This window comes from Carassius carassius, chromosome 7 (assembly GCF_963082965.1).
Source record: "Carassius carassius chromosome 7, fCarCar2.1, whole genome shotgun sequence".
NCBI classification, from domain to species: Eukaryota; Metazoa; Chordata; class Actinopteri; order Cypriniformes; family Cyprinidae; genus Carassius; species Carassius carassius.
In genome coordinates this window covers 26614191-26636308 of record NC_081761.1, presented here as the reverse complement: position 1 = coordinate 26636308, position 22118 = coordinate 26614191, and the positions used below count along the sequence as shown (strand labels likewise).

General features: G+C 37.0%; 2 protein-coding genes and 1 long non-coding RNA gene across 7 annotated transcripts; 1 reads left to right on the top strand and 2 right to left on the bottom strand.

Moving 5' to 3' along the window:
• Positions 1-1451: 1451 nt before the first annotated feature.
• On the bottom strand, positions 1452-16917 carry irf2a (interferon regulatory factor 2a). 5 transcript variants are annotated; one of them, XM_059554332.1, is made up of 9 exons: positions 16477-16913; positions 15855-15948; positions 15191-15290; positions 14803-14979; positions 14602-14636; positions 14402-14516; positions 13606-13773; positions 13428-13471; positions 1452-2154 (listed from the first exon to the last, which is right to left on the bottom strand). In XM_059554332.1, exons 2-9 carry the CDS (start codon positions 15939-15941, stop codon positions 2098-2100), a joined length of 783 nt encoding a protein of 260 aa, XP_059410315.1. In that variant the 5' UTR covers positions 15942-15948; positions 16477-16913; the 3' UTR covers positions 1452-2097. The 5 variants fall into 5 exon arrangements, with proteins under 5 accessions (XP_059410315.1, XP_059410314.1, XP_059410312.1 ...); XM_059554331.1 differs by lacking the exon at positions 1452-2154 and adding an exon at positions 10333-11999 and having other exon boundaries at positions 13606-13698; positions 16477-16739; XM_059554329.1 differs by lacking the exon at positions 1452-2154 and adding an exon at positions 10333-11999 and having other exon boundaries at positions 16393-16737.
• Positions 3101-4555, bottom strand: LOC132143797 (uncharacterized). Its single transcript, XR_009434284.1, has 2 exons — positions 4429-4555; positions 3101-3879 (listed from the first exon to the last, which is right to left on the bottom strand). It is a non-coding gene; the product is annotated as an uncharacterized LOC132143797 (long non-coding RNA).
• Positions 4513-9739, top strand: tmem134 (transmembrane protein 134). The gene is made up of 8 exons (XM_059554334.1): positions 4513-4675; positions 5384-5628; positions 5716-5783; positions 8351-8437; positions 8568-8644; positions 8858-8902; positions 9132-9185; positions 9414-9739. The coding sequence occupies exons 2-8, from the start codon at positions 5428-5430 to the stop codon at positions 9494-9496; spliced, it is 615 nt and encodes a 204-aa protein (XP_059410317.1). The 5' UTR covers positions 4513-4675; positions 5384-5427; the 3' UTR covers positions 9497-9739.
• Positions 16918-22118: the final 5201 nt, after the last annotated feature.

The following is a 22118-nucleotide window of genomic DNA, read 5'->3' as shown; positions in this document are numbered from 1 at the left end:
GTCTAGCACCACATCAACAGAACATTTCCCATTTTATGTTTTCCCTCCAGTTTGTGTAAGAAGCCATTTTTTTTAGTTCTCTGCTGTTCCCTTCACAGGAATATTTGTTTATCTGCTTCATTATTTCAAGCCTAGTGAGTAACCATACCTCTAGTTTATTAAAAATGCATCTAGATGCAAATCAAAGGACTACATTCTATATTATAAATCAGCACCTCAAAAGATATTTTAGGAGATCAGCCTAAATCAAAAACAGTTTACTTGCCTTCTGCTTTTTTGGCAATACTGATTACAATAGTATTGTTTTCAGTTTCCCACCTTATATTTAAGAGGTTAGTGATTAGGGTCCAAACAGCCTCTTAGACCCTGTAGTTGGAGGTGGGATGAAGATTGTAGAAAGATACGAGACTCGTATATTAAATGGTAATTTTATATCATTGCTACACATCATAGATGTACATCAGAGAGCAACATTAGACAGAGCAGGCACCTCATAATGTCTGCTCTATAAATAGATACTTTCTCAAATCATTGCAACAGAGCTTTACTTAAAACAATGATTTAAGCCCAGAAGTATATTTCAGTTCAGTGATGACTACACTTTTTTTGGGACATTAATACAAACTCATGGCCTCCTTTAAAGGCTCTGTCAGAGGATGCATTTTGGATATATTTCACATTTTGTGAAATTTAGTTTTAATTTGAATCCCCTCCATCTGGTAATCATTTATTTTTTCCGTTAGTTTTTGATCGATAAAAGGGAGTAATGCAGCCAAGACTGCCTTGTAAAAAAACATGTTTGCACTGAAATGCCTGGCCTCTGGTTGCTGTTAAGTCCATCCAAGACGGATGCTTTGTTTATATTGTAAAATATTTCATATGAAATAAAAATGACCATGAAATGTCTTCCCTTAACATTATGGATTTTAGAACCACGTCAGACAACATTGTTTCTAAATGGTGACAGTGTACAGTATCATACTGTAAATGAAATCAATCTGCCATGCTTAGTATAACTTCAAAACAAAACTGAAAGATATGAGGGATCTTTTTGTAATGTCTATAATATTTGAAAAGAAGTCCCTATTTGTGTAGTAATGGTGTTTCATCGTTGTGATAGTGTATGTGATAAACCCAGTTGGGAGATTGTGTTACTTTTTCAGACAATAAAATAACATGTTTGGTTATATGTTTTAAATGTCTTGTGTCTTGAAACCTTTCAGTGCAATGTCTTGAAGTTATAGCCTACCATTAGCTATTTTGGATGGCGCTTCATGATGCTGGTTGAATAATCTTACCTAAACCGCTCATTACATTTCTCTAATCATTTATACAGTTTGAAAGAAAATCTGTTGGCATGCCAAATGAAAATCTGAATTATTGAAACAATTATGCGAGAAGGGCATGAAAGACATTTTTTTATTTTTTTATTTCATACCATGTAATCACTTGTACTTGCATTCCATTTCTAGTATAAGATTATATTGTCTGAACGTAACAAATCATTCTTAATCATAATCAGAATAATCATCATTCATAATCATAGTAAGAATAATTGAATATGATTAATTTAAAAAAATAGCTGAATTTGCAAGGCTTCATGGATCAACTTCATACACTCACCAAACACTTTATAAGGTACAGTATCTGTGTAGTTGTTCATTAACAAAAATATATATATACTGCATGCATTTTGTCATATAGACATGGTCAAGATGATCTGCCGGAGTTCAGAAAGACTTTGAATGTGGTTGTTAGTTCCAGGTGGGCTGGTCTGAGTATTTCCAAGACTGACGATTTACTGGGATTTTCATGCACAACCATTTCTAGGGTTTACAGAGAATGGTCAGAAAAAGAGAAAATATCCAGTGTGAGGCAGTTTTGTGGGCAAAAAATGCTTTGTTGCTGTCAGAAGTCAGAGGAGAATGGCAAGACGTTTTTGAGCCCACAGAAAGGCAACAGTAACTCAATCACTCAATACAACAGAGGTACAGGTACCGTGTGCAAAAGAGTTCATCTGAACACACAACGTGACGAACCATGAAGCAGCAGAAGTGCCACTCACCAGGTGCCACTCCGGGAAACTGAGGCTACAGTTCACATGGGCTCACCCAAGATTGGAGAAATGTTGCCTGGTCTGCTGAGTCTTGATTTCTGTGTGCGAGATTTGGATGGTAGGGTCATAAATTGGTGCAATCAACATCAAAGCATGGATCCAGCCATGTATCAAAGCGTGCAGGCTGCTGCTGTGGTGGTGTAATAGTAAGGGGATATTTTCTTGGCCCACTTTGGGCCCTTAGTACCAGCTGAGAAACATTTAAATCCCATAGTCTACTTCCAGTATACTGGTGTACATATGATTTTAGGCTTTAGATGTATATGACATTATGCTTTGTGCCATGGCACATTGTCCAATAGGAAAATGTGCCATGTCACAAAGGCAAAAATCATCTCTGGCAATAATGGCCTCCACAGTCACCAGATCTCAATCCAGTTAAGCACGCTTGGGATGTGATTCTCATCATGGATGTGCAGCCCACAAATGTGCAGCAGCTGTGTGATGCTATCATGTCAATATGGACCAAAACCTCTGATAATGTTTCCAGCACTTTGCTGAATCTATGTCACGAAGAAGGCAGTTCTGAAGGCACAAGGGGAGCCAACCCAATACAAGCAACGAGCCTTGCCACCATCTACTGGCTAAACAGCGTAAAACATCGTATGGAACAGACATTAGATTACAGATTCACATGCCTATGTATAAAATTAGTCAAATGTGCTGAACTGAATACATATAAACCGCTAGATTTGACAAATATCAACAAGCAGAACCCGAATGCCACAGACATTATTCAAAATGGTCAGAGAAAGTGACATTTAAGACAGTTAAAGTGACATGATGGTGGAAAATGGACAAATAATAATTTTTCAATTATTCAAATTTTAACTTGATTAAATCGAAACTGTGTTTATGTCGTCACAATGGTTTAGGTTCAGATGGGACAGGACATAAATATTCTGTTTAGGCAATATTATATCATGGACCTCACATTTTCTAATCTAAAACATGAAAATAAAATATTTAAAAACTGAGGTATTCTTTATTAAATGTATTGCATAAAATATAATGGATCGTTACTCCTCACAGATATCTGAAAGGTGCTTGGAAAGTAAATTATAGAAATTAATCAAACAGACTTGATTTCAATTGTCCACACCACAAGGGGAATCAAATGAGAGACAGCTGTAGAGATAACTGTAGAATGGTGGGCTACTGGGCAAATGAGAGCCATTACAGAAAAGGTGACACACTTTTTTAGCATTAGAAGTATGTCTTTATGTACATGCAGTTAATGAAAGGAAGTAGGGAAATATATAAAAGAATATATAAAATAATAAAAAGACACTGGACTTATACTTGAGCAAATATCTAAAAACAACAAATTTCTGTCCAAACAAATGTTTCTTACATAATTTAATCTCACATTAAATCCAAGAGATGAATTACACCAGAATGTATTTATGAAGGAATAATTTGATAAATTAATTCATCAGTTCAAACTACACATTCAGAAAGAAACACACTGAGGCTGTAATTAACTACTATATCGTTGTGTTCAATGTCTAAATTACTGCTTTTTTTTACTATGCACCCATCAAGATTCATTTAATGAATCAAAACAAGTCACAATAACCATTGCCATTCCGTTTCCTGTATTTTATTATTAAACATATATTTACAATTTAAGTTAAATTGTTCATGATAATTACTAAATTAAAGTATAATAACAGTAAATATCTGCAAAATATATAAATATACATTTATCATTCCTGTGTAAATGTATCAAAATATTCCGTAATTCTCATGCGAGCGCCAACCTCCAGCTCTCTCTCGTGAGGCCAATAAGGAAGTGACTAAAACTGCAATTCATCGACTGGCCGCTTGAGGCTGGCTGCAAAAGGGAGTCAGTCCCATAGACTCCCCATGTTAAAATGCCCAACTTTACAGCAGGAAAAAACATGTTTACAGCCTGGTTCAAAAAATGATTTTGGTCTAAATAGCTCATTTTGCCCTTCATGACAACTGTGAGGGGGGTGAATTTTTTTATAACTCATCCGTTTAAATTATATTAAGACTTAAAGTTCTGCATAATTAAGGGCGTGGCCACTTGAGTGACAGGGAGATTGCCGCTGCTGACACTGCCGTCGCGCTAGGTGGGCGTGGCTACAGCAACTAGCTCCCGCCTTTTTGCCCATTTTTGATTGTCCGGGAGAGTCGCGCGGTGACGCGCTGCCAAGATGGCGACGGCCCGCTCTACACACTTTAGGCTTCAAAAACTCTCTTCAGTAGTCTACGGGTGACGTCACGGAGACACGGACACTACGTCCATATTTTTATACAGTCTATGTTCTCATGTAGGCAACGACTACAGTAATTGTTGTATCCTCCAGTCCTCCAGGTGTCGCTGCACATACAACCGCTACCTTTATCTGTTTAGACTCGACCCACAAAAAAGAAGCAGCTGTTACCAGCAAAGTTTAGGTTAAAGTTTTTCGCCGGCTAGTAAAAAAATACATTTAAACAGATTTACTAACTTTGTATACATTGGAAGTGGTCTAAGGATGATGGCAGACAAATCTATGAGTAACTGACGAGGATCAAGAGTAATGAACAGTAAGTAGAGCATTGTAGGCGCTGATAACGGGATGTTCGACTCTTTAAATCTTAAGACAAACTCGTAAAATTAGCAGTAGACATTTTGCGTTAAAACAGCTGTTAGTTTCAAACACTGAAAGGGTTTTAAACTCACATTTTATTGTAGTATTCTTAAAGTAATGTGTCGTATGTAACGAGTTACTTTATAGTGCGCAAGATGTAGATTGATTGTGGTGCATGAAAACAATCTGTTGTTAAGAACAAGCGGAAGAGCGCGGCAGTCACATGCTTCCTAGAGGCAATTACTCCGTCAAACTCAGCTATTTATTTTAAATCTAAACCTGAATCTGCCTTAAAACATAGATGTTTTTTAATCTTTTAAAAAGTTTAATAAATAATAAAAACAATAAAAAAGAAAATTTTCTTTATAAAACACTTCTTTACTGTACTTATAAAATGTTGTAAACCATTCACTTTGAAATGGTCTGTACATTAGCTACATGCTTTGATCTAAAGAAAGGGAATGTTGTTTGCTCTCCTTTCCTAATAGTTTGGTGGTAGAAACTGGAAAGGGATTCAGATGTAAAAAAATTATAAATAAAATTGATTACTGTACATTTTAAAGAAGTGTTATATATGGCAGTCAATGCATCATCACACTGCATTATGAGAAATATAGAGTGTAGAAGATCATTAACTAAATGAAGATGTTTATCAACTTCACAGTGCTTGCCAGTTAACGCCCAAGCAGTATCTGAGGGCCTGTAGCTATGGGCACACAGTTCACAATCGATGACGCGTTCGTCCTGGAGGGGGAGGAGGACGGTGTGGTGCCTGGAGAGGATGTGGGGGACTGGAAGGGGAGAGAGAAGGATGGCGGGGGAGAGATGACGTTTGGACCTCTTTCTTTTGCCAAAACACAAACGTCTGGACCCACCGGCACTCCTGAACATAGTAATCTGAAATATCAGGTCAGGTGTTTACATGTACACCGCTTTTCTTTTTGAGAGTGTTTTACATGCAAACGTGACTGAACTTTATTTTGTGTTTACCCACAGAACCTGGAAAATGAAGATGCCTTTGGTGGCACTGTCAACTCTTCTTTCAATAACTTCTTCAAAATCAGGTTTGGCAGTTTGCACTTTTAGTTGGAACATTCTCATAAAGCAAGGAAATTAACCGGATGTAATAATATGAGCAGCGTAGTATAGTACAAAATGAAGGATGGGTTGCACCTTCATTAGATTTAGCTAAGCAGAGTTTAACGTTAATGTAGAAACTGCTGATTTAGGTTTTAATTCAAGGTATGTTGCACCACTTAAAGTTGGCATTACAAATCAGGAATTAAAATCACTGTAGATTTAAAACCTTCACATGTAATAAACAGCAATTGTACATTTCCACTGTCGTCATTATTGTATTTTAATGATACAATAGACATTGTATAATTATTATATTATAATTATATTATGATAGATAGAATGTTGACAGATTGAAAAAGCAGGAAAAAAATCTTACAAATCTCACAAACCATGAACAATATTTATTGTATAAATTAAGAAAGCAGAAAAAATATTTATTGTTGAACTGGTACTCTGTCAAACAACAAGTGGATATATTTTTTAGTTGCCCAATTTATAATGTCAAGATACAAGTAAAATTTCACAGAATATTTGTATTTATTTGTATTATTTTGTTGTTTGAAATTACTGGATGCATAATCTGTATGTGCCATGAAATAGGATGTGATGCTGATATGGCAATACATTTAAAACTACTACTGCTACTGAAAACATAAGGTGAACTACTCTACTTAAAATTTTTTAAATAAAATATATATATACTTATTCATACCCTTGGTAAATATGATCAAAGAACGCTGCAAAAATTAAATGGTATCATCAATCTTTTATATGTATATATATAATACATTTACTTGATTTTGTTTTGATTTTGATGTTTGTTTGTAGATCATTGTCCTGTTGGAAGATCCAGCCATGGCCCATTATAATATTTCAGATTTTCAGTCAGTTTGGTATTTTTTTTCTTTGGCGACTCAAACTATCCTCCTCACCTTAAATTAGGAGGATATAGACACACATCCTCTTACTTTATTAGAGAAAAACATTTTTTTTATAATGTGATTTTCCCACACTTTTTTTTTTTACTTTAATTAAAGGGTTTTATATAGACGGTTTCAACGGCCACAACATAAACAAACGTTACTGCGCATGCGCGCTTTTTTGGACCTAACTTAACTTCCGGTAGACTTCCAAATAGAATCAATAACAACAGCCAAGTCCCTCTAGAGTACATATTTTTTGATAACAAACAAAATATGTTTGCCGTGTGAATCAGGCGGACTTAATGAAAATGCAAATTCATTATTTGGCAGCAGGAGATGTTTTAAAGCATAGACATAAAGCGCGAGAAATAGAGGTTTCCCCAGTAACAGCTGTAAACAGTGAAGTGAAGTGAAGTGACATTCAGCCAAGTATGGTGACCCATACTCAGAATTTGTGCTCTGCATTTAACCCATCCGAAATGCACACACACAGAGCAGTGAACACACACACACACACTGTGAGCACACACCCGGAGCAGTGGGCAGCCATTTATGCTGCGGCGCCCGGGGAGCAGTTGGGGGTTCGATGCCTTGCTCAAGGGCACCTAAGTCATGGTATTGAAGGTGGAGAGAGAACTGTACATGCACTACCCCTACCCACAATTCCTGCCGGCCCGGGACTCGAACTCACAACCTTTCGATTGGGAGTCCGACTCTCTAATCATTAGGCCACGACTTCCCTTAAACAGAGCAGAGCTGGTACGCTCACACGCTGCTTTATCAGGCATATAACATGCAAGTCTTCCTCCAGAAATACAGCGATATAAAAACGCCTGTGCCTCGTTTTGATATTTAAACACATAAATGTAAGGAATTATTATTATTAAACGTGCAGTACGTAACTTTACTCATGTTTATTCAGCGAAGCCTTTTTGAAAATCGATCAGTTTTAAAATTGTGGCGAGTCTCCAAAAATAAATAAATGTATGGGAAACACATCCCGCAGCACAACCACCTGACCCCAACTTCAGTCTACTCATCACCTTGACTTTAACTGCGTTTGTAGACTGCATCGCTAGGCAGACCGATATACACAACACAGACCGGAAGTTAACTTAGGTCCAGGCGCGTGCGTCCGATGAAACCGTCTATATTATTATTTTTGAATGAAAGATCGAATGGATAAGAATTGCAGATATATTTTCACAGCCGCCTTTGATCATATTTACCAAGGGTATGAATAATTTTGAGCAGAGCTGTGTGTGTGTATATATATATATATATATATATATATATATATATCCAATTGTAGAAATGTAAACTGCAAGCTTATACCAGTTAATCATTGGTAGAAATGCCAGTTTTGATCTATATAGCTGCTGTGGTAAAATCTAGTTGTCCAGTTGTTAGAAATGGCAGAGTTTAAATGGATTAAATAACAACTATTTTTATACACCTAGGATATTTATAAATTGCTAGTTCAGCATCTTAATTGTTTATTAGATGACATCAAGTGACCAGCTGCCAAACAAACAAGCCCTTAAATTGCCAACTAAAAGAAATGAAAAAATGTGCTTTGCTTTTGTTGATGTACAAGTAAAAAGCCTGATTGTCTGTCTGTGTTCCAGCGATCCTGCTACTCTGTCCTACTGCAGCTCTCAGTGGTCATTCAGCACGCTCAGCTCAGTCACACAGCTGTCTGCTCACTGCTGCGGGTAACATACACCTCTATTTACATATTTCTAGATGAGATTTTAACCTGATGTTAACTAAAATCACTGGTTGGGTAAATTAAAATGGTTCTTTTCCTTTCCTCATTCTTTGTTCTCTGTGGATTGTTCCCAGGTGGACGTCTCACCCGCTGGTGAAGAAGAACAGACGAGTCGTTCTTGCCTCATTCCTCCTCTTAATCACTGGAGTTGGTGAGACTTTTGTAATGTTTCTGATCATAATAAGTACTACAGATCTAAGGGGGAAGGTGTCTGGGAACTGATGTTTCTGTTTGAGTTGTAAAGCGCTGTCTTTGTTTATCTTGCGGTCAACTCTCAAAATTCAAATGCGACTATCAGCTCTTCAGTTAATGTATTATCTCTCCCCTTCCTATCTTCCCCCTCCCTGTTCCTCCTGCCTATCAGCTTTGATCTTTACAGGCATTGTCATACAGTTAAACCCTCACGCAGGTAAGACCTGTCATGTTGGCAATGGTTGTAAATGACTATGAGACATGAGCAGGATTGCTTTAGCACACAAACTCGTTCAGCTAATTATAAGTGAAGCATATCACTTAAATCAGTGCTCTGAATGTCTTAAAACAAAGATAACCTTCTGACATAATATAAATCAGCAGGTGGTTTTATGCCAGTTTTGTCCAGCAGAATAATGTAACCCATGTATTTATGCCTTTTTTAGGAGTTTCAAGTGCAATTTTCTTTGTTCCTGGATTTCTTCTCTTCATTCCTGGAGGTATGATCTAATGTGTAATTAAAATAAGATTTTTTCTAGAGTCAGCTTTCCCAGTTTGAATATCAGTACTGGATTTTGGAGCTTAGATAATATAGTTTTATGAATTGTGAAGTTGTCAATGTAATCCATGCAATGGAAGAACATGGCTTTAACAGACAGCATGGCTTAAAGAAAAATGCTAGAGACAAACAGCAAAATAACTCTTGCTTTCCCCCTTTTTTGTTTCAGTCTATCACGTGATCTATATAAGCTGTGCAGTTCGGGGACGAAGAGGATTCAAGTTCTTTTATTTGCCGTACTTTGAGAAGTAAACCGTTTTTCTTCGAATCATCCAGACTGGTGGTCTGGATTGCCCACCATTTCAAACCCCTCTAAAATGAAGTAAGGGGATGACCTACTTTCACAAGCTCACTTACTTGTGGTTTTCTAAAAAATTTCTTCTTTGTTTTGGTAAAAGCCAGTCTGTACACAGGTCTAAGTATAACCTCTACAGATAAAAAAACAAACAAACTGTGATTTAGGAGTGTCAAGTGCAACAATATACAATCATCTGTAATACATTTTTTTTAGTTCATACAAATCTTTTTTAAAATGTACTCACTCCCAGGGTATTCAAGATGTAGATGGCTTTTTTTATTAATCGGAAGAGATCTGGAGAAAGCACATCACTTGATCACCAATGGATCATGTTTTATGATTAGTCCAGTCTATCGATAAATGTCTTGTAAAGAGAAAATCTGCTTGTTACACAAATCCATCATTGAGGTTTTTTAACTTCAAACTGCCGCTTTAGGCAATAATTCATAATAATGCATCCCCTGTTGTCCTCTCACATCAAAATCCACTGTGACATGCGTTTAGAACTGCACATTTCTCTCCCAAATCAGTTTTTAACTATTGTATCCAGTTAAAATGCGTCATCTATCCATAATATTGCTTTCTCCAGTGAAGATGTCTCATCTGAATCAGGAGAGAAATATGCGCAGCTCAAGCACTGTTTAAAAAAACGAAGGGTAACAGGGGATGGACTTTTTACTGAGAAAGCGCTATTGAAGATACAAAATGATCTACAGCTTGGATGGCTTGATGGGGGAAAACATTTTTTTTTGTTTTGTTTTCATTTTTGGGTGAACTATTATTTTAAAACATCTACTTGAATCTACAGAACATCTACAGAATTTGAAGTTACTTCTGATGTTTTAGATTAGTTGTTGTTATAAGTTCTTAGTGCAGTGAAACATACTTGGCATTGAGCAGGGAGTATTATAATAAGCTTGTTATAGATGCACAAAGTTTTGTCAGGGTGCTTGGCACAATTAATAACATGAAATTGCACACCTTTAGCCTTGTATAATTACAAACGAAATCATAGACAAATGACATGAAGAATGAAAATCTCAATAGGAGATAACCAAGAATGCAATTTATCATTTAGGCCATTGCATGCACACATACAGTCTTGATTTGTAAAGAATTTTGTCTTATTCGTCTATTGTAAATTTATGGTAAGATGCAGCAACAAGAGATTTGCTTCTCTACTGCACATTCATCTTTTTAAACTAGTACCACTACTAACACTTTGAACCACTGTTTTAATGTACATCATACAAAAACAAATGAGTATTGAAAAGATTTTGTATTGTGTAATTCTTTTAATCAATATGACACTACAATAAACCTGTTTTTATATATGCTTTTACATCTCTGTGCTGCAGTTGTTCACTATGAAAATTAGTGACTTTTAGTGAAAAAGAAAACGTTAATACAAAAACTAAAGCAAAAATCTACTTACATGGAAACAACAGGCTTTCAGAACACAAGTTAGAATGTTTTGACAAGTTAATACACAACTCGAATTAGTGAGTCCCTATTCAAGTATTTATAACCTTGTGGACATTGGAGAGCTAAACCTCAAGTAAAACATAATGTTTCCAGGTTTGACCGTTCAATAATTCTGTTGTTCTGCAATCAAATCAATGCATTCAGACATGACAATTTCATATGAAAATGTACAAAACCTTAAGCATTTCTTTAAGAAAATGCTCATCATTGTGCTACAGTACCCTGTAGAAAAATATACATGCAAATTCCCCTTAAAAATTCCCAAGTAACGCTTCTATTTAATTCATTTAATTACATCTGCTGTCAACAAGTATGAAATGTCACTCCAATGCAAAATGAATACAAGCATATTCTCCCAGTGCTGCATTATTACTAGCTTACACTGACAACTTCTGTGATTAAGTGTCACATTTGTGAGGTAGTTATACAAGTTACATATTTAACACTGTTATGAGAATGAGGTAGGGTGTTGCAAAATATTTTAGAAATATTATTGTATAACGGATTTGGTATTAAAACCTGAACACGAATACAAGAAAATATTTGAGGGAAATCTTGCACCTGAGAGTACTTGATTAATGTTGAAAAATGGGTTGTAGGTATATCAGCTAGACAGCAGCAGGTTGTACATTTCAAGTGTCTTCACTGTAGTGTTTTGTGTTTTGCAACAGAGAGGTCCACAGCTTTAGCGATCACACTTGCCTGAGAAGACGGGCTTCTGCTGAAATCTGGTGAGGGGGAAGTGTTCGAGGGTTCTTTGTCTGTGACTTTTTGGAAATTAGACAGGCAGGGGAACCATGGAGGAGTGTTGTATGCAAATAGGGGCGAGTCCTCTCTGGAGCTGGTCACTTTGAAATTGATTTTTGTTGACATGAAAAATGTGTTTGGGGAGGATTGAGCTGATGATGGGATCCTTAACACAGAATTACATGCTGATCTTTGTGATGCTTTTAAAGACAAGTCCTGGGGAAGCTGCAGGGGGAAGTTAACACTCTTAGCACAAAAGAATTGACCAAATTGGCTGTGGCTTGAAAACAACATTTTGTAATTTTTGTAAATCTAAGTACACTACAAAAGTTTGGTTCAGTAAGATATTTTTTTTATGTTATACTCACCAGCACTGCATTTATTTTTAATAATAATTAAAAAAAACATTAAAAACAACAATGTTGTGAAATATTATTTCAACTTAAAATAATAGTATTTTTAAAAATGTAATGTATTCATGTGAATCCAGGCTTCAGTTTCACATGATGATTCAGAAATCATTCCAATATGCTGATTTGGGCAGATTAATATTTTTGTGGAAATCATGATGCATGTTATTCAGGATTCTCTTTGAATAAAATGTGTCTTTACGGTCACTTGTGATCAATGGAATCCAGCATTCATGTTTAGTCACCCATTCTCACTATTAACTATGACTTTTGCTCTATAAACTCTGCTTCTTAATAGCAGTTGCTAAATTTAGGTATGAGGTAGGCTTAAGGGATCTAAAATATTGTTATGCTGAATAAGGCATATAAGGGGTCATGAACTGCCTTTTTTATTTTGTACTGTTCTTGAAGGTCCACTTCTAATGTTAAGATTTTAACATCAAAAAACAATTTAGAAGTAATAGTCTGTTTTCTGTCCTGTTTTTATCAGAACACTGTGTTTGAATAGGCGTGGCGGACTGTAGACTTGGAAGTAACCACCCACTGCTATGATTGGCTAACACTTGTGTATGTTTGACAGCGACATTTCTCATAGATGGACACTGCTGTAATTTAAGTCAAAAATGCATAAACATTCTGCTTAACAGAGAAACGCTAGTGTCCACGTAATAAAAAGTTACTGACACTTGTGTTGTGATATTACTGTCAGTTACAATATAGCTGGGACAGCACCATCCTTTAGTTTCAATCTTTCTGAAAATCCTGCAGAGTATGTAAATGAATCTGTGGTAAAATGAACTGAACATAGGACTGAGTTTTAGACTAATGAGAAAGTTTTAAGTTCTGAAACTTACTGGATGTTTTTAATAGTAAATGACCTCTTATATGCCAAAAGATCAAGGGAATTTTGGGCTCTCAGTTCATGTCATGACCCCTTTAATATATGCTTTTTAAATACTAATAAACATTCAGTGTGCTGTAATATGCATGCTAATAAGTAACTAGTTAATAGTGACAATTAGTCCTTAAAATGGTCCTTTAAAAAAAACAACAAAAAAAAAACAATCATACTGAACCCAAGATTTTGAATGGAAGTGTATTTGCTGCAACGGGCTGCTACCTAAGACTATTCCTTAAGATCTAAGCTTAAGTCGTATTTAAAAAAAAAAAAATGAAAGGGAAGGTTGTATTTTAAAAAGGAAGATATCCTTCCTTGGAATTTGTTCCCTATTTGCATCCATACCTGTACTAAGTCTTCCTCACTGTATGTGCTCTCTGTGTCACTCTCTGTTGAGAAGGAAACAGAATAAAATTCATAATGACATCCAGCTGTGTAATAGTAACAGTACTATGCAATTTATCATTCATGTGGTGAACACAGCACAAAGTCAGCAGAGCTCAAAGCAAAAAAAGGACCCTACCACTGTTGGATGAAACATGGGAGTCCTGGAGAGGCAGACACTCTTCAGTGGAGCTAAACACAGGTTCTGCATTCTCCGTTGCCACCTCAATAACTGCACACACATCAGGTATTTCAGCTACAGCCATCTCCCTCACACATGACATGGGTACAGAGAAGCGCTCCTGCTCTGCGTTGAGGAATAAACATGTATGATTTAGAAATTTTATCATTAACATTTCTACTAAAATACATTTTACTTATTAGGGCTAACATTTTGGTAACATTTTGCAAAAAAAGTATACTTACTATGGAAGTCAATTGGTAACAGATACTGTTTGGTTACAAAGATTCGTCAAAATAACTTCTTTTTAAATAAACACATAGGTTTGTAAAAATCTGAGGATGAGTAAATGACAGAATTTTCAGTTTTGGGTAAACCGTCCCTTCAAGCCACCCTTAAATAAAATATGTAAAAAAAATAAAAACTTTCATGAAATGTGAAATTATTAGGCATTGACTTTAAAGACAGTTATCTGTATTAGCAAAGAAGTTCAGTAAAAAGTTTGCTTTTACACAAAAACATCACATTGAGACAGGTTGGTTAAAAATTCAACGGAAGTTTAAATAAAAGTTGGTTCTGAGTTTTAGCATCATTTGTTTTATGAATACCAATGAACTACATGCATTATAAGTGTGGTTTGAATGTCAAAATATGTTTTGGGACCACTATAGATAAGTTAATTTTCTAACGCTGCCTCTATTATTGCCTTGTTATTTATTTGGACAGTAAAACAATGCATGATTTGGTTAATTACCAGTAAATAGCACAGTGCTGTCTGGTGTAGTTTCTTCCATTAAGTTCTCTTCACTTTGTTCTTTTTTCATTTTATATTTTCTGGGAATGCCAGCTTTCCGTTTCTGAAAAACCCTCTAAGGAATCAAACATAGGTGTGAGCTTATTTGCAATACTCAGAAATGTGCACTGTTGTTTAAGTGTAGATTAATGCATTCCTACTTTTGCTTTTTGCCCCAGGTCCATCTTTTTTTTCCCTGAAAAAAGACAATATGCATTAAGAAAATCTTAAATGCCATCATAAGAATATCTACACCATAATAAAATGATGTACATCGACATTAATAAGTATAATAGCAAAAATGCTATGGATTGACATGGATTTTTTCTCAATAATATTGTTTAATTAATGACTGCAATCACCTTTCTTAACAGCTTTTTCATATGAGGAAAGCATTCTGTACATTCTGAAGGCATTGCTTCCTCTCTTCATGCTTTTATCTTTCACTTCCTCAATATCTGGAAGAGAATTCATAGCACAGCGGAAATTTGCCTTCCACGTCTTAGGGTCTGGTTTGTCAATACCTGGACGATACTTTCCTGTATGAAACAATTACGTAACAACTATCAATCAACAACTATCAATCAAAATAATATACAACAAAATGGAGTTACAAACCAATAGAACCAACAGAATACATTCAAAGCTGTATACAAAAGCAGAATCAACTTGACTGCATGGTACATTTTCACCTTATTACCCTTATTCTTTATACAAGAGACAATGAGCAACAGCTCTTTCAACAGCTACCTGTGTGAATGGCCCAGTTCATAAATAAAGGTGCATCCTTTTCTAAATCCCATCCATGTCTGGCTGCATGCATCCATGGTATCTGAAATATCCTTTTCTCCTGTTAATAGAAACATTTGAATGGTGTACTATTACTCAATCCATGTACAATGAGTTGAGTAACATTTCAAGCATACTTTAAAATTACAAGATCATTTTCATAATGTATTAGTAAAGACAAACTGTCACGTTAAAAATTAACATACACAGATATAAAGTTCTGTACTATAAAACTCTGCCCATGACATGTAAATTAAAAATTCTTTCCCATGGCTTATTCATTCATTCATTAATATAGATTTATTACATGGCTCTCTGGAATACTTGATTCTGATTGGTCAGTGCGTTATTCCCTGATAACAACTGTCTGTCATCATTAGCAACATTGAATAATGCATTGCTCATCCGGGTATTTGAAGCCTTGGGTTTAAAGAGCCAATGAAATATTTAATTTCAAATAATTATTTTGAGGCTAATTATTCACCTGTGTGGCAAGCAGTCAGGTAATAGCTAGTTGTTATTACAGAATGAACTCTTGAGTGCGATGCAAGATTTATACATCTATATACATGAAAATACTCTTCTTAAAATGAATTATAATTTGGTGTCAGATTTCTACCCTCACCTCATTGACCCAGTGTAGACCTTGAATTTGCCCACTCTCGATCTGTTGCTCCAACCAGGGGCGCATTCTCATTCTGTCCACTGGCATCTTGACGCTGAACACAATCAAATATAGTGAAGATTTATATTTGAAGTTACCAGACATTCTGTCTCACATTGAAAACTCATTATGTGTTAAAAAAAAAAAAAAGAAAAAAAAAAGTTAAGATATACAGAAAAAAAAAATTATAATAAGATTTTTTAACTGTTTTGGTCATAGATCTATAACTTTTGGGTCAGTGAAGTACTCAGTAGCAAGCCAAGATGATTCACTCTGCAGCTGGGACACAACGTGCTCTCTCTCTCTTTATGGATTATCTTCCACATAAATTCCATATAAACCAAGAATTATTTTTCAGAATAAAAAGTATTTTTCAGAATATTATATCAATGCATATCATAATAAAGATTAACGATAAAATATGATGAATAAACCGTACATGTACTTACATAATGCAACATATTTAGACATTTATTAGTGTAAACATGTTTCAACCCACCTTCAAATGATAGTGTATAATCTATCTATTTGTAAACAGATTTATAAATCCATCCTTCTGCTTCGAAGCCGTTTAGGTGTTTACCTGTAGAGGAGGCAGCCGATAATCCTCTAAAGATCCCTAGATGAGATGTGTTGTTCAATCCCGTCCTGGAGCTACGCAGAAAATGTCACCATGTTTTGTTTTAGATCTACTTTCTTCATCCTCTTAAGAACAAGGCTGTGATTTTTTTCAATTTGGACATCTGTACTGTTCCAGAAAACCCTGCCTTTCGTGTTTTATAGAATGACGCAAAAACGTCACCGAGAAGCAGACCGCGGAAGTGAAACAACTGAGCGATTCATTGGTCGGCGGAGCATTTCTTTCACTTTCACTTCCGCTTCCACATTAACGCGACGCCGCCTGCTGGAGCTCGACGACAATAGCAGCAAACCGCAGCAGTTTTGGGACATGTCTGTGATATTATTACAATAATTATTACCAAGTATACAGACGAGGATTGAAACATTTTGTGACTAAGGAACACGGTCAAGTACCTTATGTATGTTGGGATCGTGTGAACAACAACAACTGACTGAGTGGCGTTTGTCTTTTTGTTATTTTTTTTGTTATAAACTGTATTTCCGAAAACTCGTAAATTATATAACTTACTTGATTTTGAGCAAATAGTAGTTATTGATTCAACTCTGCGTTTGTGCTGATCCTTGAGATGCACAATTTTAGAGTTTCGCTGTGGTTGTGCTGGGAATCTTCTCATGGACCATCTGTTTTCTGTTTTCTGCTGACTGCGACTGGTGACCCTGCTTATTTTAGAGCAGAGGGCTGATTTAATTGGGGTACGAAATTGCCTCAAATGACCTTCTGTGGCGTCAGAACATAGAAAGGGTGTGCAGGATTTGTATGGAATTGTTTCATGGTAATTTAATGAATTATGAGTATTCAATTTAATGAATACTCTTTCTATGGAAAGCATACAATAGAAGTACTTTGGGGAAGTCGTGGCCTAATGGTTAGAGAGTTGGACTCGCTATCGAAAGGTTGTAAGTTCGAGTCTCGGGCCGGTAGGAATTGTAGGTGGGGGGAGTGCATATACAGTGCTCTCAATTAGGTGCCCTTGAGCAAGGCATCGAACCCCCAACTGTTCCCCGGGCGCCGCAGCATAAATGGCTGCCCACTGCTCCGTGTGTCTGTGTTTGTCTGTCACTTAAAGGAACATTCCACCCAGAAATGACAATCACCCTGATGTCTTTTTATACCTGAACAGAAGATTGTTTTTTTGAAGAATGTCGAGAAGCAAACAGTTTCGGTTGCCATTGACTTCCACTGCTTTGTCTGTCCTTAATGAAAGTCAAAGGGAATCGAAACTGTTTAGTTACAGCATCCTAAAGAATATTTTATTCTGCGTTACACGGAAGAAACAAAGGCATGTTTGAAAATACAAAATGGTAAGTAAATGATGAATTGTTTTTTTTTTTTTTGGTAAACTATCACTTCAAGGTAGAGTACCTTGAATACCTTTTTTAACTACACGAATTGTGAAAAAAACAAACAAAAAACAAAACAAAAAAAAAAACGCTAACGTTACTGAATGTAATATGAGTAAAAACAAACAAACCATAATAATATTTAGTATAAAAATCAATTTATTAAAATAATCTATTACAGACCAATTAAAATCCTCACGGATCGATTAAAAATTCGCGAAAGAAACAGACTAATCGTGTTTATTTATATTTTATTTCCAGTGAACATTTTCAACTGTGCAATTTCAGTTTTGTTAATAATTTGTTTATTTTCGTTATAATCAAAGTGGTGCGTTATGTAATAATATCCATATATCATTTTAAGGAGGTGATATATTAAATGAACGGCGTCTTACATTAGCCTACTTCTAAACATTTAGATTCTACGCTCCGTATTTATTAAAAAAACAAAAACAAAAGAAGAGTATTGCTGACCCGCTGAGGTAATTTCAAGAGTAAGACGTAATTTATCATTTATTATCAGTATAAAAGACTGGCTATAATGTGAAGAGAGAGAAGAACTCACTGTAATGCGCATGACCGCGTAGAGATGGCGCCATTCAACTCCACCATCATCTCTAGTCTAAAAACCCGGAACAGTGGGCTGGACCAGAGTTGGCAAGTCTGCGTGTTGAATGCGATTTAGGGCTTCGTTTTTTGTAAAGTTTCTTGGAAAAAATCCCGAGTATCGGGATGCGTATTTTGGGTTTATTTAAAAACAATGTTTGTCAAGAAAACCTGACAAGCAACTCCGTTTCTTTTCATTTATGTTCAACTGATATTCTTGTTTGCTCGCCAATCAGTGCAAAAATATAAGTGTTGTAGCATTGTAGTAGTATTGTCAAATATTCTTCCCTTTCCTCGCGTGCCTTATTTTTGAACGTGACTTTTCTTCAACGAGGGATTAAAGAAAAATAACATTAAAAAGAAACCGCGTGACGCTGTAATCCAAGCGATGATATTTAGTATGGGATTTAAATCCTGCCATGATTCAAAACTGAAAATACAGTTCTGAAAGATTGAAACTAAGTGTTCGAAAACTCAAAATCTTACAAATAAAGTTTTGCAAGATCGAAAAATAATATTTGCAAGCTTGCAAAATGTAAAAAAAAATAAAAATATCTCTGCAAACATTATGTTGTTTTTGAGATTTCCTTCTTCAGAACTGCAACATTTTATTTTACGATGTTGCGCAAAGAATTTTTCAGAGTTTCAAATTTGTCAGTGTTCTCCCACTGTATTAGATTGTTTTCCAGGTTTGAAACCTTGTAAATGGTGATCTGAAAACTGGTGTGCGAATGTGTGAATTTTTTTTTGAAACTCTGAAAACAGAGCTTTGCAGGCTTGCAAAGTGGTAAAAAAATTACATCTCTTCAAACATAATTTTGTTTTTGAGTTTTCCCTCTTCAGAAGTGCAACACTCTTTTTAATGGTGTTGTGCAATCATTTTTTCAGAGTTTCGAATTTGTCTGTTCTCCTAGTGTATAGTTTGTTTTCAAGATTTAAAAACTTGTAAATAGTGATCTGCATACTGGTGTGCGAATAGGTTTAAAAAGTTTTGAAACTCTGAAAACTGAGGTTTGAAAGGGCGAAACTTATTACATTACATTACTGTGGCGAGTGGGGCGGGGCCGAGGGACGTGGGAACACGAGTGAGGCCGGCAGTGATTGGGCAAATCAGTGGCACCTGCGGCCCACCGCCGGTCTCGAGTCCCACGTCCCTCGGCCCCGCCCCACTCGCCACAATTACATTTGCACTCCTATTGCAGAGTATTTTTTTTTAGAGCTGAGTTTACAACACCCATTTTGCGGAGATACGCCCACACAGTTGCGAGCTTGCGACTCACATGATTTGTGGCAGCGTTGTCACGCAGCTCTGCTCTGAAACTCTGAAACTCAGACTGAGCGAAAATGAAGCTTCGCAACCTCGCAACAAAAAAAAAAAAGCCTTGAGGGAGGGCCTTCTGCTCTTGGCCAATGCTTTGCTGTCTGTTGACGTACAGTCCAATCACAAGTCGTATTTACTAGAAAGGTGGGATTGACCGACTGCTCCGCCAATGACAAAAGCGCACAGGATACGCAAAATAAACGGTCCTAAAATTAAAAAAAGGTTACCGACTTGTCGCTGGAATTCACCATACAATTGCCAGTAGCCACTGAGTTTACCACTGATAGGCCAGCGGTGCATCAGTATACACCCTTATTTTAACCTTATTTTAGAACTGGACCGCACGCCATCCTAGACGGGACCGCCTTGTGGCCAGAAATCTGTGCATCCTCTGTGCGCTTTTGTCATTTGCGGAGCAGTCGGTCAATCCCACCTTTCCAGTAAATACGACTTGTGATTGGACTGTACGTCAGCAGACAGCAAAGCATTGGCCAAGAGCAGAAGGCCCTCCCTCAAGGCTTTTTTTTTAGTTGCGAGGTTGCGAAGCTTCATTTTCGCTCAGTCTGAGTTTCAGAGTTTCAGAGCAGAGCTGCGTGACAACGCTGCCACAAATCATGTGAGTCGCAAGCTTGCAACTGTGTGGGCGTATCTCCACAAAGTGGGTGTTGTAAACTCAGCTCTGAAAAAATTGTCTGCAATAGGAGTGCAAATGTAATGTAATGTAATAAGTTTCGCCCTTTTGAACCTCAGTTTTCAGAGTTTCAAAACTTTTTTTTCTTATTCGCACACCAGTTTTCAGATCACTATTTACAAGGTTTCAAATCTTGAAAACAAACTATACACTGGGAGAACAGACAAATTCAAAACTGAAAAAATGATTGCACAACACCATTAAAAAGAGTGTTGCACTTCTGAAGAGGGAAAACTCAAAAACAAAATTATGTTTGAAGAGATGTAATTTTTTTTACCACTTTGCAAGCCTGCAAAGCTCTGTTTTCAGAGTTTCAAAAAAAAAATTCACACATTCGCACACATTTCGAACACTTAGTTTCAACCTTTCAGAACTGTATTTTCAGTTTTGAATCATGGCAGGATTTAAATCCCATAATATAGACGTAGAGGAGTGGGATGACTTTCATTTCATTCAAGGTAGCCTATTTTTTTTGTAATGTAATAAAAATAAAATAAACAAGTAGGCCAATACTAATACTAAGAGTATTTGGTTCAAATAGCCAATATTTCAGTAGCTTATAAATATAGCTCCCCTTTGAAGCTCTTGTGTTTGAATCTGTTCCCTTTCATAGGTCACTTCGATGCTGCGGTGACGTCACCGTATGGGAACATCCCGTGGTGTGACGAATGTCTGAAGCCCTATACCATCCCGCCAATCCTATTGGCCAAATAGCGCTTGGCACCACCCCTACGCATGCGCACGCATCGTATACCTGGGTGCCGCGCGCTATTTCGCTCAGATTTCATTCCTTCAAGGAAGCGAATCATCTGTGCCCTAGAATCATCTTGCATTCTCAGTGGTTTCTACGAGCAGTGCTAACTCCTCTTCACTGACGCGATGAATTTCCGAAGATGTAAGGAACCGTGTACCAGGTTCATCACAAAGGGAGACTCACATGAAAGGTGCGTAGTATGTTTAGGCTTACATCACGCACAGGCGGCGCTTAGCGGCCTTTCCTCTTGTCCCCATTGTGATGGCCTGCGGCTCAGAGTACTGCACTCGAGGGTGGATGTAATTCCTAATGTCGCCCCCGTGTCTAACCACCGTCATGTCACTTCTGCGGCTGCCGAGGCACCGCACGAGGCGATAGCTTGGGGTGACACGTGCGACATGGATTTTGAGGACAGCGCAGCGCTGGAATTTTCTCCAAGTCGCTCGCTCTCCCCTACCCTGGTGCAGGAAAAGAGCTTTATTGAACCGGTCGTCTTCTCTAACGAGCATTTTCAGCCCACACCGGAGGCATGCGACGCCATCTCCTTAGGTTGTGGATGTATGACGACGACATTTTATCCACCGCGGCCTCGGGGTCTGAGGACTTCGCGGCCGACACTAGCTCTCTCCCTCCTAGTGGACAGGAGAAGCGTGTTTCCCCATCCTACAGCGAGCTGTTGGATGTGGTTTCTCGTGCGGTGGGTAAATTGGGACTGGATTGGGAGGTTGAGAAGGCCGAGGCCCAACCTTCATCTAAGCTGGACGACCGTTTCTTAACTAGTCGTACACCTGTGCAGCCCCGAAGGCCCTTGCCTTTTTTCCCGGACCTCCACCAAGAAGTTTCGAAGTCCTGGAAACAGCCGTACTCGGC